Source organism: Sorex fumeus, unplaced genomic scaffold (assembly GCF_029834395.1).
Source record: "Sorex fumeus unplaced genomic scaffold, SorFum_2.1 ptg000051l, whole genome shotgun sequence".
NCBI lineage: Eukaryota > Metazoa > Chordata > Mammalia > Eulipotyphla > Soricidae > Sorex > Sorex fumeus.
Window position 1 is genome coordinate 822,831 of NW_026606108.1, and position 14,936 is coordinate 837,766.

At 46.7% G+C, this 14,936-nt stretch overlaps 1 protein-coding gene across 1 annotated transcript in view; it reads left to right on the forward strand.

Annotated features, from left to right (window-relative positions):
* IQGAP1 (IQ motif containing GTPase activating protein 1) overlaps nucleotides 1–13,234 on the forward strand; it is an 87,680-nt gene extending 74,446 nt beyond the window's left edge. Inside the window, exons 33-38 of the mRNA XM_056124538.1 lie at nucleotides 124–211; nucleotides 1,477–1,689; nucleotides 2,944–3,110; nucleotides 7,107–7,229; nucleotides 8,690–8,798; nucleotides 11,086–13,234. Coding sequence (XP_055980513.1) covers nucleotides 124–211; nucleotides 1,477–1,689; nucleotides 2,944–3,110; nucleotides 7,107–7,229; nucleotides 8,690–8,798; nucleotides 11,086–11,199 — 814 coding nt within the window. The 3' untranslated portion in view covers nucleotides 11,200–13,234. The remainder of the gene's footprint in view (nucleotides 1–123; nucleotides 212–1,476; nucleotides 1,690–2,943; nucleotides 3,111–7,106; nucleotides 7,230–8,689; nucleotides 8,799–11,085) is intronic.
* The last annotated feature ends 1,702 nt before the right edge of the window (nucleotides 13,235–14,936 follow it).

Genomic DNA, 14,936 nt, shown 5'->3' on the forward strand with positions numbered 1-14,936 from the left:
GTTGTAGTTGCATAAATAAATCTGGATGAGCTAGTGGGGCACTGTATGGGGTATAACTGGTGCTCCCTGGAGGAGGTGGGACACTTGGTGATGTTGGATGCTCCCGCCCTGCTCTCCTTGCAGCACAAAACGGTTAATCGTGGATGTCATCCGCTTCCAGCCAGGAGAGACCCTAACAGAAATCCTGGAAACAGCAGCCACCAGTGAGCAGGTATCTTAGGGCTTTCCCAAGGGGAGGTACTCAGGCTCGGGCTGCTAGGAGAGACCCTGGTGACCCCACCCAGGGCTGACTGGGAGCAGGTTGGGGTGTGGCCTCCTGAGTGGAGGTTCTCAGAAACCCACATGCAGACCATTGTTGGCACAGCGGCCCCTGGCAGCTTGGGTGCAGGATGTGGGGTGTGTTCATGGGAAGCTCACTTGTGAGGTTAGACTGAGTGCCTTGGTAGGTTGAAAGGTATGGAAGGTGGCTCCTAAATACCGCCAGTGCTTGCTCAAGGTGGGGAGGCATGCCCAACTGTGACCCTGGAAAGATCAGCAGAGGGTGGGAAATTCCCTGTGATTTTGGATAATGTGACGATTCAAGGAGTCCAGTGAGGAGCAAAGCACCAAAAAGAAGAGGGCTTGAGCCAGACTGAGGAAGGTAGCCAGGAGGGGGCCGGAGGGCATGCTGGGGGGAGAAGAAATCAGCCTAGAGGAGGAGATGGCAGGAGGGTGGCCCAACTGGCCTGCAGGTGAGACTCAAGGTCTCACGTAGCAGAGAGGATAGCTGCAGAACAAATGTGTGGACTCCTGAACAGAGAGGGCTGCAGGGTAAGGAGCTGTGTGGCTTTCTTGCCATCCAGCCATGTCACTGGGGGCGTTCAGCAGCATGCCAGCCCTATCCTCTGGGGGGACCCTGGCAGTGGGAAGGGAGTCGCTTGGGGTTTTACTCCTGATTCACATTCTGTGAGCCAAGATACAAGTAGGTCTGCTCATTGGTTTGTGAATTCTGAGCCTGCGAATACTCTTGGTAATGACAGCAGGCGCCAGTTCAGTGCATTTCAAAGCAGGTAAAATTGGCACAATTTGGGAGATGCTGGTGTCTGGGAAATCAAGAAAGTTGTTATCTGAGGTGGCTGCTTAACTGTTAGAGGAAAAGGGAATTGTTCTAGTTTGGGAGAAATTTCAACTGTTAACATTCCAGTACAAACAGTTTGAAATCAGGGGCCAGACCCTCATCTGCAGAGGCTCTCAGAGATAATCTCTGGCCACTTGAGTGCCAAGCCCATGCTTAGAGCAAGAGGAAAATGCAGAGAAGCTGTACAAGGTGGCATTTGAGAAAAATCTGTCTCTGCTTGTGACAGTTTGTGAGGGCTATTTGCTGCTCTCCTCTGTCTTTGGAACAAAGTTAGAGGAGATCACTTCCCAGGGCAGCTAAACTGTGTCAGTTGGGGTCTGGCTAGTATGACTATCGCAGGACCTTTGTCTTACCTGTAGGAAGCGGAACATCAGAGGGCAATGCAGAGACGTGCTATTCGTGATGCCAAGACCCCTGATAAGATGAAGAAGTCCAAGTCTGTGAAAGAGGACAGCAACCTCACGCTTCAGGAGAAGAAGGAGAAGATCCAGTCAGGCCTGAAGAAGCTCTCAGAGCTTGGGACCGTCAACCCAAAGAACAGATACCAGGAGCTGATCAACGACATTGCCAGGGTACTGTCTCGGGGAGCAGTGCCGGTGTGGCATGGCCAGCACTGGCGCAGAGGCTGGTCGTGGGATCGGGACAGAGATTTTCAGAAACCAGCATGCCTGCAGGGGTTGGGACGGATGAAAGGGCTCTCCTGGGAGCTGATTCTGACTGGTTTGAAGCTCTCCCCATGCTTGTTGCTTGTTCTGCAGCCCAGGCTGTGGAGATAAAGACCCTAATAGAACTTCCTGTTCACCAGTCTCGGTGTCCAGAACACCTGTAGAATTTGTTTTCTTGCCATGTGGTGCTGGGATTGAAACCTGTCCTGCAGGAAGAAATGCTCGCCACTCCATGGAGCTATCTCTCATACCTTCCACTCTGCAGAGCTGTCTCTCATGCCTTCCACTGCACAGAGCTTTCTCTCATGCCCTCACTCAAGGGAGCTGTCTCTCCAACCTGTTTTTTTTTTTTTTAGGGTCACACCTGGCAGTGCTCAGGTGTTTCTCATAACTCTAGCTGGGGGCGACTCCTAGCTTTAGGGGGTCACTCCCAAATCAGTATCTGGATCATTCCCAGCATTACTTGGGGAGCCATGTGGTGCTGGCAGTAGAACTGGTTCTCCCACATGCAAAACCTGTGCTCCATCCCCATGAGCCTCTCCCTACCTCCCTTTGATCTCTATCATGACTTTCCTGAAGTTTAAATTCATCAGGTAACTGGTCACGTTCCTGATCCTTCTGACCCTTGTGAATCTTCTCACATCCTGGCTGAGGCTTGGGAGGTGTTTGGCTTTTGCCCTGAAAACATACCATGCATGCTGTGAGATCTTAGCCATTGCTCTTGGAAAATCAGCTTTTCTTCCTCATTTGGCAACATACTTAAGAGGTTTTGTTTGCTTGTTCATTTTTCATTTATGTGTTTGGCTGTTGCTTTTTTTTTATGTTTTAAACAGTGCTGGAATTCAAAGTCATATATGTGAGGCATGTACTCTACTACTGAACCATCTCTCTGGTCTTATGTAAGGGGCTTAAACCAACCTTGCAAGTAAAGTCTAAGAATGTGGAAGTCTAATATATTTTCCTGCCTGCAGAAAGTACAAGTTGGGGTATGGGCGGGGAAAGTGATGAGATCTTTCTTTGTTAATTTTTGAACATAGATTGGTGCCTATTGAGAATGAGTGGTCATGCGAGGCCAAGTCAGGCTCTACTGGGTTCTGGTGTTAATGATTCAGAAGCACATGATGGCTCATTATTTTTCTCATTTTCATAATTGTGCCTCAGGACATTCGGAATCAGCGGAGATACCGACAGAGGAGAAAGGCGGAGCTAGTGAAATTGCAGCAGACTTACTCTGCCCTTAACTCAAAGGCCACCTTTTATGGCGAGCAGGTGGATTACTACAAGAGCTACATCAAAACCTGCTTGGACAACTTAGCCAGCAAGGGCAAGTGAGTGTTGCTTTCTGAGCCTACACCTGGGGACTACAGCCCCACGCTTGCTGGCACCAGTCCCTGCCCCCCACTAGTGCTCTAATTGCTTCCAGTCATTCCCCTAGTTCCATTCAATACTGGGGAAAATGCAAGAGAGAAGATCCTGAGGGTCCTTGTTGCCAAGCAGCTGTTGCTCCAAAATCTGTTCTTGGTCCTAGAAACTGAAGAAGCAGGAAAGATTTTCATCCCCCAAACCTAGATGTGCCTCGAAGCCACTTGAGGGACTATGTCAGTATTTTGACTCCCCAGACTTTCCCCACACCTTCTGGGCACACAGCTTAGCTCCTTGTGTTTCCTGGCAGCTAAGCGGAAGCTCACATAGCTGTCTCAGTGCCTGACACAAACCATTAGCATGCGCGTATTACTTGAGAGAAATGGTCTCCAGGGAAGTGAGGTTACACTGCAGCTTCTCAGTACAGGATTCGTATGTGTTTTCACCCCTGAGTTTTTTTTTTAACGTAGGAGTACTGCTATTTATTCAGCCATTGATTAAGATGATTGAATTGGGCATGAACTCCACATTAACTTTTTTTTTAATGAATCACCGTGAGATACGGTTATAAAGCTTTCATGTTCAAGATTCAGCCGTACAATGATTGAACACCCATCCCTCCACCAGTGCACACTTTCTACCACCAGTGTGCCCAGTATATCCTCTCTCCCTACCCCCTGCCATCCCAGTCCTCAGCCTGCCTCACCCTGCCTCCATGGCAGATAATTTCCCCAATGTTCTCTCTCTACTTTTGGGCATTATGTTTTGCTCAAATTTTCCCACCACCATTCAAGCCTGCCTGAAAGGAGCAGATGCTAGATCATTTATTTTACCTTGCTCATTTTGAATATCATGGGTACTGCAGCCTTACGCTTCTGGAATCCTAGATTGTAGATAGTTGGGTTCCAGAGACATTTCTGTAGGGCAATTAATCCATTTTTGGATTTAATTGGGTGTCTCTGGACTAGGGCTGTTGGTGCCCTAAGATGGTGCCCAGAGGCACAGTGTGGGGTGACAGCCAGGCCCACGAGTGGGCAGGAAGCTGAGGAGAGACAGCCTGGCACCTCTGCTGCCATGCGGCATGGAGATTTAGTCCCGGACCCCACATACCTGGGCCTTGATTGTGGAAGCTCTTGGTGACCAGGATTCCATCTGGAGTAGGCGGGGAGACTACACCTGCTCCATATGGGGTGCCCTGGTGAAATTGGCTCGGTATGGGACCTGGAGAGATCTCTGGCTCTGTGGTGTCTTCTGGGACTCACTGCTGTGTCTCTGACTTTTGATTTCTTTTGAAATTTATTTATGGGTCTCTGAAGCAAGACTAGTAATAGAGTTTATAGGGTGGTGCCGGAGTTGGTTCGTGGGGGTAACTGCCATTGCTTCCATGTGTACTGGGAAGTGGGGAGAGGTAGCCCATCTCAACTTCGTGAAAGCCTGGAGATTTCAGTCACAAAACCCACATACCCAAATTTTCAGCAAATTACATCTTGGTGAGGTGTGTCCTAGGACGGTGGAGTCAGGCTGGGGGTGTGGTAGCAGTTTTGGATTGTGGAAGCAAATGGCTGCTGGGAGCTCTGCTTGGGCAGGCACAGGCCAACTTGCCCCCCCGCCAAGTTCATCCCAGTCTGTTCAGCCATGCGCGGGTTCACGATTAACTGTGGCTTTTGATCTCTTTTGAGATTTATCTATCGGTCTCTGAAATAAGGCCAATAAATGAGCTTGTATAGCTGAGCCAGAGGTGGTTTGTGGGCATGGCTCACACATACCTAACCTTTGGCTGTTTACTTTCTTGGTAAACTTGGTCCCAAATTGTTGGGGTCTGGCCAAAGGTACAGCAGCATTTTTGGGGTACCGGGAAGCCTGAAAGTACCATCAAGTTGCTGATGCACTCGCCCGCAGGTACAGATTGACCTATTGGGGGCACCATACCCTCGACACTCCTGCCTTTTCATTTGAAGAATATTCAGATGTCAGAAGCGAAGAAGGAACCTCACATGCACCCTTCACCTAGATGCACTACTTTTACCTTGCTGCATTCACCCCACCCGCTACCCCCACTTCCTGGAGGGGGAGTAGACGTTAAGGGAATGTTTTAGGTCCACCCAACCCAGCCCAGCCCAGCTCCACAGCTGCCTCCTGTCTTCCTGTCCTCTTTCTTCTTGGAACACATCCTCACCCTCAGATGCAAGATGTTTCTGGTATATCTTTTTTTTTTCTTTGGGTCACTCAGTGATGCTCAGGGGTTACTTCTGGCTCTGCACTGAGGAATTATTCCTGGAAGTGTTGGATGACCATATGGAATGCCAGGGATTGAGCTCAGGTTGGCTGCGTGCAAGGCAAATGCCCTACCCACTGTACTGTTGCTCCAGTCCCATTTGTGGTATATCTTACGCTTGGAAAGAGCTCTTTCCCCAAGGGTCACTGGTTTCTCTTCATGAGTGGTATGAGACAGAAATCTGGGATTCGAGAGAGAGTATAGGTGGAGAGAACCCCATTCATTCCCCATCACCACAGATGTGCCCACAGTGCAGACAGGAGTGACCCATGAACTTCGAGAGCTAGGTGCTCTGTGTGCTTATTGCCAAGGCATTACTAGTATTTCCAGTCTTCTGTAGGGACAACAGGTTCTCATTTCTTTTTTTGATGAGCTCATGCTGTTCCACTGTGAGGATATGTAGAGCTTTTGTGGGGAAGGGAGTGGGACCGGGACCCATCCCAGCAGCGTTTGGTCCACTCCTGGCTCTGTGCTCAGGAGACAGGACCATACAGGGCCAAGGACTGAGCTGGGCCTCCAGCACACAAAGCAAGTGCCCTGCCCTTCGAGTATGTCTCTGGTCTCGAACTCCTTTTCTGTGGTAGGGGAGGTGTCACTCAGGGTGGGGAGGCCAGGATTCCTGCCTGCAAAGCATTCCCTTTAGTTCTTTGAGCTGTCCCTGGCTTATACAGCTACTTAATCAGTTCTTCACTGATAGATTTTTTTTTTATAGTCACTTGTTATAAAATAATCTTCAGGGTTGGAAGATGTTACCCTAGCATGCTCCCAACCAGGGTTTGACCCCTCCCCAGCACCACATGGCCTACTGGACAGTGCTGGATGTAGCCCTAGAGCCCCTGGTCCCCAGCTCCATAGCACCTGAGCATCATCTCCTTCTGTGATCCTCGCATGGATTCATTGGTGGCCAAGAATCACAGGGCATGGTTCCGGGATTCCTCCACACTGCCGGGGGTGGGGCGAAAAATTCGACAAGTTACCTTTTGATGTCTCATTTTGTAAATGTGAAGATATATATATATATATATATGTATATATGTGTGTATATATATATATATATATATCTTAAAGAGAAATAACCTAGAAGTGTGATTATTGGTCAGAAGTCCTTGTGGCTGTGATTCCACAGGGTGCTCGTGAGGATTCTTCATGCTCCTGTCAGAGGGCCGCTCCTGGTTGGGAGTCCCACGTGTGGAGTCCAGTCCCTGGTTCTCAGTTGCTCTTCCTGTGTCTCCTTTTTCTTACTGCTGCCTGCTCTGAAGATCTCAGTAGCCTCTGAAGTTCCTTTTTTCTTTATTTGCTCCCACTTCTCTGTCATTGCTGTCTCACTTACATGCCATTAAAAAGTTCTTATTTGTGTGTTTCCCTGAACAACCAAGGGGCATCAAGTGCGGGTGTGTCAGATACTCTCACACTGGGGTCCTGAGAAGAACAGGGGAGGAATAGGACGCTGTGGATTCTTGGTGCATGCTCAGAGATAATTTAAAGAGGAGCAATTTAGTGCCGTCTCCCCTATTTCAGCCTTAGAGGTAGAGCTAAGGCTGATTCTAACTTTGCTTTGCCATTTTAGAGTCAATAGCTCACTCACTACACTTGTGCATGGAAGTTTGTTTTCTGACTTCCTATCTTTGAATTACCAATAATGACTTGGAATTGGCAGTTACTGAAAGTAACAATATGACTTTTACAGGGTCTCTAAAAAGCCGAGGGAAATGAAAGGGAAGAAAAGCAAGAAGATCTCTCTGAAATACACAGCAGCAAGACTGCATGAGAAGGGGGTTCTTCTGGAAATCGAGGACCTGCAAGCTAACCAGTGAGCATCCAGTCTTGTCTTAACTCTTGACACCATCTTATATGTTGATTTTTCTTTTAAATTTCTGCCTTTACTGTGCAGCCCTTATTGCTCTTATTTCTCTTCTAAATTGGATGGTCATTTTTCTATTCTGTGTATATGTCTCTATGTCTCTCTGTGCAGATTGGATCTAATACTCAGACATATCTGACATAGAAGAGAAAGTCTCTCTGTCGTGGAGCAGTTGTTTAAGGATGCATTCATATAATTTGTATGGGCCCAACCTTTTTCCCCTTGATTTTATTTTGGTGTTGGTTTTGGGTCACCCTCTGCAGAGCTTGGGGGACCATTCGGTACTCGGAGTGGAATCCTATCCTCTATGCAAAATATGTAAAGTGCAGAGTGTCCTCAGGCCTGTTTAGCTATCTCACTGGCTCTGTATTTTCCTCTTTAGAGCGGGAAGTCATTTTAAAGCAGGAAGTCTAAACCAAGAATAAGTAAGATAGACAAAAAGAGGAATTTACTTTTTATGGTGCTTGGGGGACCATATGCAGTACTAGGATTTGAACCATTGTTAACAGCTGCAGCCTGATGTAAGGCAAGTGCCTTCATCTCCATACTGTCTCTCCAGTCCTAATAAGTTTCTTTTTTTTTCCCTGAAATAAATAGATTTTATTTGGAGGGTTTTTAGGTGTGGAGGGGGAGAGAGTGAGAGAGAGTAACGTACTCAAGAGAGAACACGGGCAGAGAGAGCCTCTACACACATACCAGCATTAGACATGAAAGCATGAAAGTACACATCTCGAGGGGAGATGCCGGCGACACATGTTCTCGGCCGCGTGGGCATAAGCAGCACATGGGCTCGGGCAGCATATGCGCCCCTAATAAGTTTCTTGAAAGCACACCTCGTCTCTTCTGGTGGGCTAAACGTGTGTTTCAGGGCATGAATTTTGTACCCTCCCTCCTAGCCCCTCTGTGCCCTCCAGCACCTCCACAACTGAGTTTTAGAAGTTGGCGGTGTTATTCACTCTGGTCACCTCAGGGACGATACACTCCTACATTCTTACAGTGCCATGAGCATTTTGGGCAGAGTGGATTCAAGAGTGGTGGGTGCCTGTAAAAGGGGCAGTGGCATTCCTTCCTAACCCTGCCCTTCCAGAGTCTTGTTCTCAGTTCTTCCTGCAGGACTTTTTCTTATATCTTCTAAGCATGCATATTTGAACACGACCTTTTCCTCCCTCTCCTTCTAGCCATGTTTCTCCTGATTCTCCTTTCCTCATTTTTTAGTGGTAGCCACATAGGAGGCCTAGAAACGTCTCTGTCATGCCTTCTGAGGTCATCCAAGCATCTCTCATGAGGTTGCAGGTGCTGCAGGAGGGGCCTTTGTTTCAGGCCCTTTTTCACTCAGACTGTTTGTCTCCTTTCCACATTTTTATGTGGGAGCATAAAAATCACAACGTTTCACTGTTATGTTTCAACAGGTTTAAAAATGTTATCTTTGAAATCAATCCAACTGAAGAGGTTGGAGACTTTGAAGTGAAAGCCAAGTTCATGGGCGTTCAGATGGAGACTTTCATGTTACATTATCAGGTGGGTATATACCAGGTAGAAGGAACCAGAAGCTCTGGAGATGTGGAAGTTGTGTTCTTCTGGTTGAGGCAAGAGACTAGATGGAAAGGAGTCCTGGTGGAAAAAGCACCTCAGCAGCGGGCCTGGCGTGGCCTGTCCCCGCCTGAGATCGCACGGCAGTGCGCATCTCACCTCAACCCAGCATCATTGGCCTTCAGGGGTGCAGCTTCTGCACTCGCCCCGTTTGAGTCCCAGGGTCCACCAAGCCACAGCGGCCTGCACCTTCTCCCAGGCCCGCCCTCATGTTTTAAAAGCATAAAGATGAGAATGAAAACCAGAGGTCATTACGGTAAAAAAGTGGTTCACTGCTCAGTGCTTTTTGAATTTAACAGGGGAGCAAGGTTTAAATTTAAAATACGAGTCTGGGGGATGGAACAGTATAGTACAGAGGGTAGGGCTTACCCTGTCCCTGCTGCTCCCCCTTAACCAGGCACTCCCTTAGTCTTCCATCACTTATTGGTTGGTTGTGTGTGACCTCCCCCAACTATGATGTGGGGTTTCTTTTCTTTTTAACTATATTTAAACAGCCTGATTTACAAAGTTGTTTATAATGCAGCTTTTTCAGGCATTCATTGTTCCAACACCAGTCCCACTACCATTGCACCTTCCTACCACCATTGAGTCTTCCCTCTATCACCGCATCCTGCCCCTTAGGCAAGAGCTAAATAGATTATTGAGCTTGTATAGATGAACCTGAGGTGGTTTGTGGTCATGACTCCCACATACCTAACTTTTGGCCTTTCAATTTCTTGGTAAACTTGGTCCCAAGTTGTTGGGGTCTGGCCAAAGGCACAGCAGCAATTTTGGGGTATCAGGAAGCCTGAAGGCACCATCAGGCTGCTGATGCACTCACCCTGCAGGTATAGGTTGACCTGCTGGGTAGCACCATACCCCCTGATGTGGGGTTTCTTATGGTCTTCCACAGCCTGTGGCAGCCTTTGTTCATAGGTGTTGGCATTGGTCCCCGTGCCCAGACTTACCCCTCTGGACAGGCAGCATTTCTGTTTCCTCCTCTGGGCTGTCAGCTGAGCACAAGTGAAATGCTTATGGATTCACATCAGCAATTCATGTGTCACACCAGGAAAGGCTCTGCTATTCCCCCTTGCCCAATCCTCACCAGCCAGCCAGTCTGCCTTGGGCTGTGGATTTGGCCATGTTCGAGTAGAGGGCTTCTTTTAGACCTAGGAGGCCAACAGGGTCCTCGTCCTCATGGAGTGCTCAGTTTTTTCCAAAGCTGAGTTGGGGTACTTTTTGGTTTGTTTTGTGACCACACCCAGCAGTGCTCAGGGCTTCCTCCTGGCTCTGCACTCAGGGGATCCCAAGGGGTGCTGGAGATTGGACCTGGGTCAGTTGCCTCCAAGGCAGACTCCTTCCCTGCTGTACTGTCTTTCTGGCCCAAGATGAATTCGTTGAACAACAAAGTGTACTTCTCAACTCTGACTTTGGTTTTGTCATCATCATTCGTCTGAAGTTTAGGGGTGAGACCATTCCAATACTCTATATTTGTTGTGGACAGTGAGGGGTTGGGAGAGGCTGGGGCTTGGCAGCCATATCTCACTGTATACAGCCTTGCCCAACCAGTCCTGGAACCTTTCTGATGCCAGGGGTTAGACCCAGCACCTCCCACCTGAAGCACCTACCTAGCCTTGTCTTTAAACCTGACATAGTAGCACTGTCAGGGCCAGAGAGACAGTACAGTGGGAAGGTGTTCGCCTTGCACAGAGCCAGCCTAGGCTCTATCTCCAGTATGGGTCTCTGAGCACCGCCAGGAGTAATTCCTGAGTGCAGAACCAGCATTTCTGAGTAAGCATTTCTTGAGCACTGCCAGGTGTTGCCCAAAAGCCAAAAAAAATATTAATTTTTTTTTAGAAAAGAAGACTCTTAAGGCATTTACAGTGTCAGACCTGTAGAGATTCCCCAAACATTTTCTACTCTTTCCCCTGTGATGTGGGAATTCTGACAAGTGTTAATGGATGAGCCAGCATTGTGTGTGAGGACCCAAGAAACTGCTTTTCCCTTCCCTACCCTATGTATTTCGAGATAACCCACCTGGCTTCTTCACCCCAATGAAGCAGAAACTAGGTGGACCAGAGAAGCAGCACAGTGGATGGGTAGCTGGGACTCTTCCCTTGGCCCTCCAGACTGGCCTCATTCTGGCTGGCTCCTGCCCCACTTGTCCTTTATTTTCTGTCCCATGGGCTTGATTAACTGTCAGAATGTGTTTTTATTTTTATTATTTTTTTAACAGGACCTGCTACAGCTGCAATATGAAGGGGTTGCAGTCATGAAATTATTTGATAGAGCTAAAGTAAATGTCAACCTTCTGATCTTCCTTCTCAACAAAAAGTTCTACGGGAAGTAATTGATCATCTGCTGCCAGCCAGAAGGATGAAGGCAAGAAGCCTCAGGCTGCCCTTCAGGGCCCTTTCCAGCTCTGTGAAGCAAGGCCCAGCCCACAGCCTTGCCTCCTGTGATCACTCCTGGCACCAAGTTTTCAACTCTGACTGCTCTGGCAGGACCTTCATTCCCTTTCTTCATTGTAGTTCAGGCTTTCTGGCCCATCTTGTTCCCTCATTTCCTTCTGTCCTAGGAAAGATGGAAACACTGAGGAAATCTGTGTTGTTTTTGGTAGTAGAGGTTGCATTGCCCTAGTGTATGCTTTGGTGTTTGTTTTAATCGGCAATAGTGATGATGGGATTTGACTTCTCTTTATTAGTAGTGGAAGCTTTTTAGTACCAGTGACATACTAGATATAAGACACACAGTGTCAGGTTATCTGTAGTTAAGTTGTTGCTGAAAAGTGAATTCCTTTGTATTTCTTTCCCATCAGTAAAATCAAAAGAGATGAGGCATTGTTCTCATTTTGTTTTCCTTGGGAGCAAGGAGCTGTGGTTCCATTGATTGAATTCAGCCCTTGCTTTGAGGTATCTCTTCTCGTGTTAGTGCCCAGATAGTGCCCAGATGTTTCCATGTAGGAAAACATCTACTTTGTGTCCTGGCAGAATGACTTAGCCCTAGTGTCCTGTGTCATTGTTTCCTAAGCTGTTTTGTGTCTTAAGTGCCTTGCTGAAGTGTAGAATTGTTTCTTAAAATGTGGGTGATAGGAATTTTTGAAGATTTATGTAATGCTTTGAAGGACTTTAGAATACTGTAAGAAAAGAGATTTTTAAAAAAAAAAATGCTTATCTGTATATCTGAACTCTTAATACTTTCTTGTAGCTGAAACACTAGGAATTATCTATGGGGCTTCAGGGAAATAATCCGCCTTAAATAGAATGAAACAAAACCAAAGTCATACTTTTTTTTTTTTAAAGCTTCTCTAAGAAAATATACTGAAATCATGCTACTGAGCCTCTGTTTTCCCTGCTGTTTGGGTTCAGTGTTCTTTTTCATCATGAAACATAAAACTTAAGAAAATTAACTTCTAAAAATTGATCAGTGTATATTTAAAGCCAATGAATTGTTTTATAAGTAACAGATTATAGACCATGCTCTCTGACAGTGAAAGCATTGGAACAGACTGTTGAGCGGTCAGGGCCATGGGTGTGTGTGGGGGGTGGTCTGAGTCTTTCCCAGATGCCCTCCTGGCAGATGCAAACCACCTCCACGTGCCTGATGTCTTTTGCTGTGTTTTGGAAGACCATTATAAAGGAACTATTTCCTCCGATTAAAGGCAGATGCTCAGGTGTTCTCTCTCTCTCGGAGATTTACCCACATCATGGACCTGAGACGTGTACTTTTAGCTCTGGGTCTCAATTTCTTATGTGCTCTCATTGAGATTCTCAAAATGTTTCAATCTGAGACATGTACTGTCAACTCATTCTCTAAAATACTTTTTTCTCTCAGTATCTCTAAAATAGTTTTATTTCTCTAAAAACTATTTTACTTCATAAAATGCAATAAAAATAAAAGTAGGTGCTGTTATTTATTCAATACCATTGCCCCTCAAACTAGGGCTAGCCAGAGTGCCAGGGCACATCCCTTTTTCCTAAAAGATATTGAGCCCAAATGCTCATCAGAGAGAGAGAGGGTTCGAACTCCTAATAAAGACAGTGTTTCAGTCATTTCTAAGAATTATCATTCCCTTGATAGAATTTTAAATGCAAAAGGACAGAGAATGCCCTTGAAAAAATGAGGTGGTTAATAAATCAAATTACAGTTCTGTAGCATCAAGAATGCCCCAGTGATCTCTATTTGTGAGACTGAAGCCATGTAGCTCTTCCTACTTTTATTTATCGCTTTTATCTCTGTCTCATCTCTCTCCTTTGACCTTCTCCACCAGCCCTTTGACATTTACCGTGAGTTTACTTCCTCCCAAGAATTTGGACTGCCCGTCAGATTTTTGCTGCACACAATTGCCTTTGTATCTCTGTATGAAATAAAAGGTCATTTGTTCATGTTTGTGTTTATTTTTCTCGGTTTCATTGTTAGCCAGGCCTTCAAAACTGTGTTGACTAGAGGGAGAGCCAGTGTTGACAATTGTGACTGAAAACAGCCCCTTGCTGTCAAATCGTTGAATTCTCTTAGCAGTTTTTAACATGTGAGTTTCACTTTCTTTAATCTTGGTGCTTATTAAAGGTTAAAGATTTTGGGGGCCAGAACAATACTACTGTGGGTAAGGCATTTGCCTTGCATGCAGCTGACCCAGGTTCGATCCCTGGCATCCCGTATGGTGCCAGCACTGCCAGGAGTAACTCCTGAGTGCAGAGCCAGGAATAACCCCTGTGCATCACCACGTGTGACCCAATAAGCAAAAAAAAAAAAGTAATATTCTTTGATCTTGGTCCTCCTCCTAGCAGAGGTGGGTAGAGGCCAGCCTCTCGTTGCTTCATGCTGACATGCTAGTGGTGAAGGGTTCCTTGGCAGGTGAGTGAGGTTGTTTTATGAACAGAGGCAGCTTTGTATGGGGGAGTCCTAACATGTCCCTCCAGGGCTTACACCTAAGGCACCAGAAAAGACTTGAAGAATGTAGAGGCAAAGCTGGGAGAAGTTGCTTGTTTATAACTAAGACCCCAGGGGGCAGCCTAACTTAAAGATATAACTAGGTCATGAGCCTCCTCAGTGTTCTTTGGCCAGACTGTTGGAAACTGGGTGGCAGGAAGGGTGGACGGAAATGGAATTGTTTTGAGGTAGACACAAGTGGAGAGAACAGGAGGTGATAGTGTGTGAGCCCCGGAGGATGGGGACGGGGACGCCTGGTGAAGGGTGCCTTCTCACCCTCCCTTTTCTCATGTCTCTGAAACCTGCAGATGGTTTTAGCAACTTTGCTCTCCACTGTCCTACAGAGAAATTTAGAAAGGTACTTATCAAAGAAACCAGTGCAAAAGGTAAGGAGGAGGAGGAAGGTTGAGATGAGCCTGGAGTGGCCCCTGCAGCCAGCAAAGGCTGAGCTGCCTGTGTAGCCCCCCAGAAAAGGACTCTACAAACTCTGTCCTTTTGCGCATCTTGAAGTTCACATCTAAGGTTTTTCTTTTTTAATATGTAAATTTTGAAGTGTATAATTGCCAGTGTACTGTGAGCTTTTCTTGTTTCGGGATCCATACTTGCCTGTGCTCAGGGCTTACTCCAGACTCAGTGATCACTAGTTCTCAGGTTCTCATGCATTAGGGATCCAGTATGCATCAGCCACATGCAAGGCAAGCATCTTTTAACCCCTATGCCATCTGCTTCCCACCCCCACATTTGAAATTTTAAGATGAAAATTACAGATCAAAAGTTGAAATCTCTGATCAAGAATGTGGTTCAGTGCATAAGACTTGCATGTGTAGAACCTGGGTTTGATCCCTCGCACCCCCAAAATGTAATAAATCTCTGTTATCTGTGGGAGGAAGATATGTTCCAGGGTACCTAGTAGATAGATGTTTGAAATCATGGACAGGAGAAATACCTTTTTTTTTTTTTTTTGCTTTTTGGGTCACACCCAGCAATGCACAGGGGTTACTCCTAGCTCTGCACTCAGGAATTGCCCCTGGCGGTGCTCAGGGGACCATATGGGATGCTGGGAATTGAACCCGGGTCAGCCGCATGCAAGGCAAATGCCCTACCTGCTGTGCTATTGCTCCAGCCCCTCAAAATATCTTTTTGTAGTTAATCTTTTCA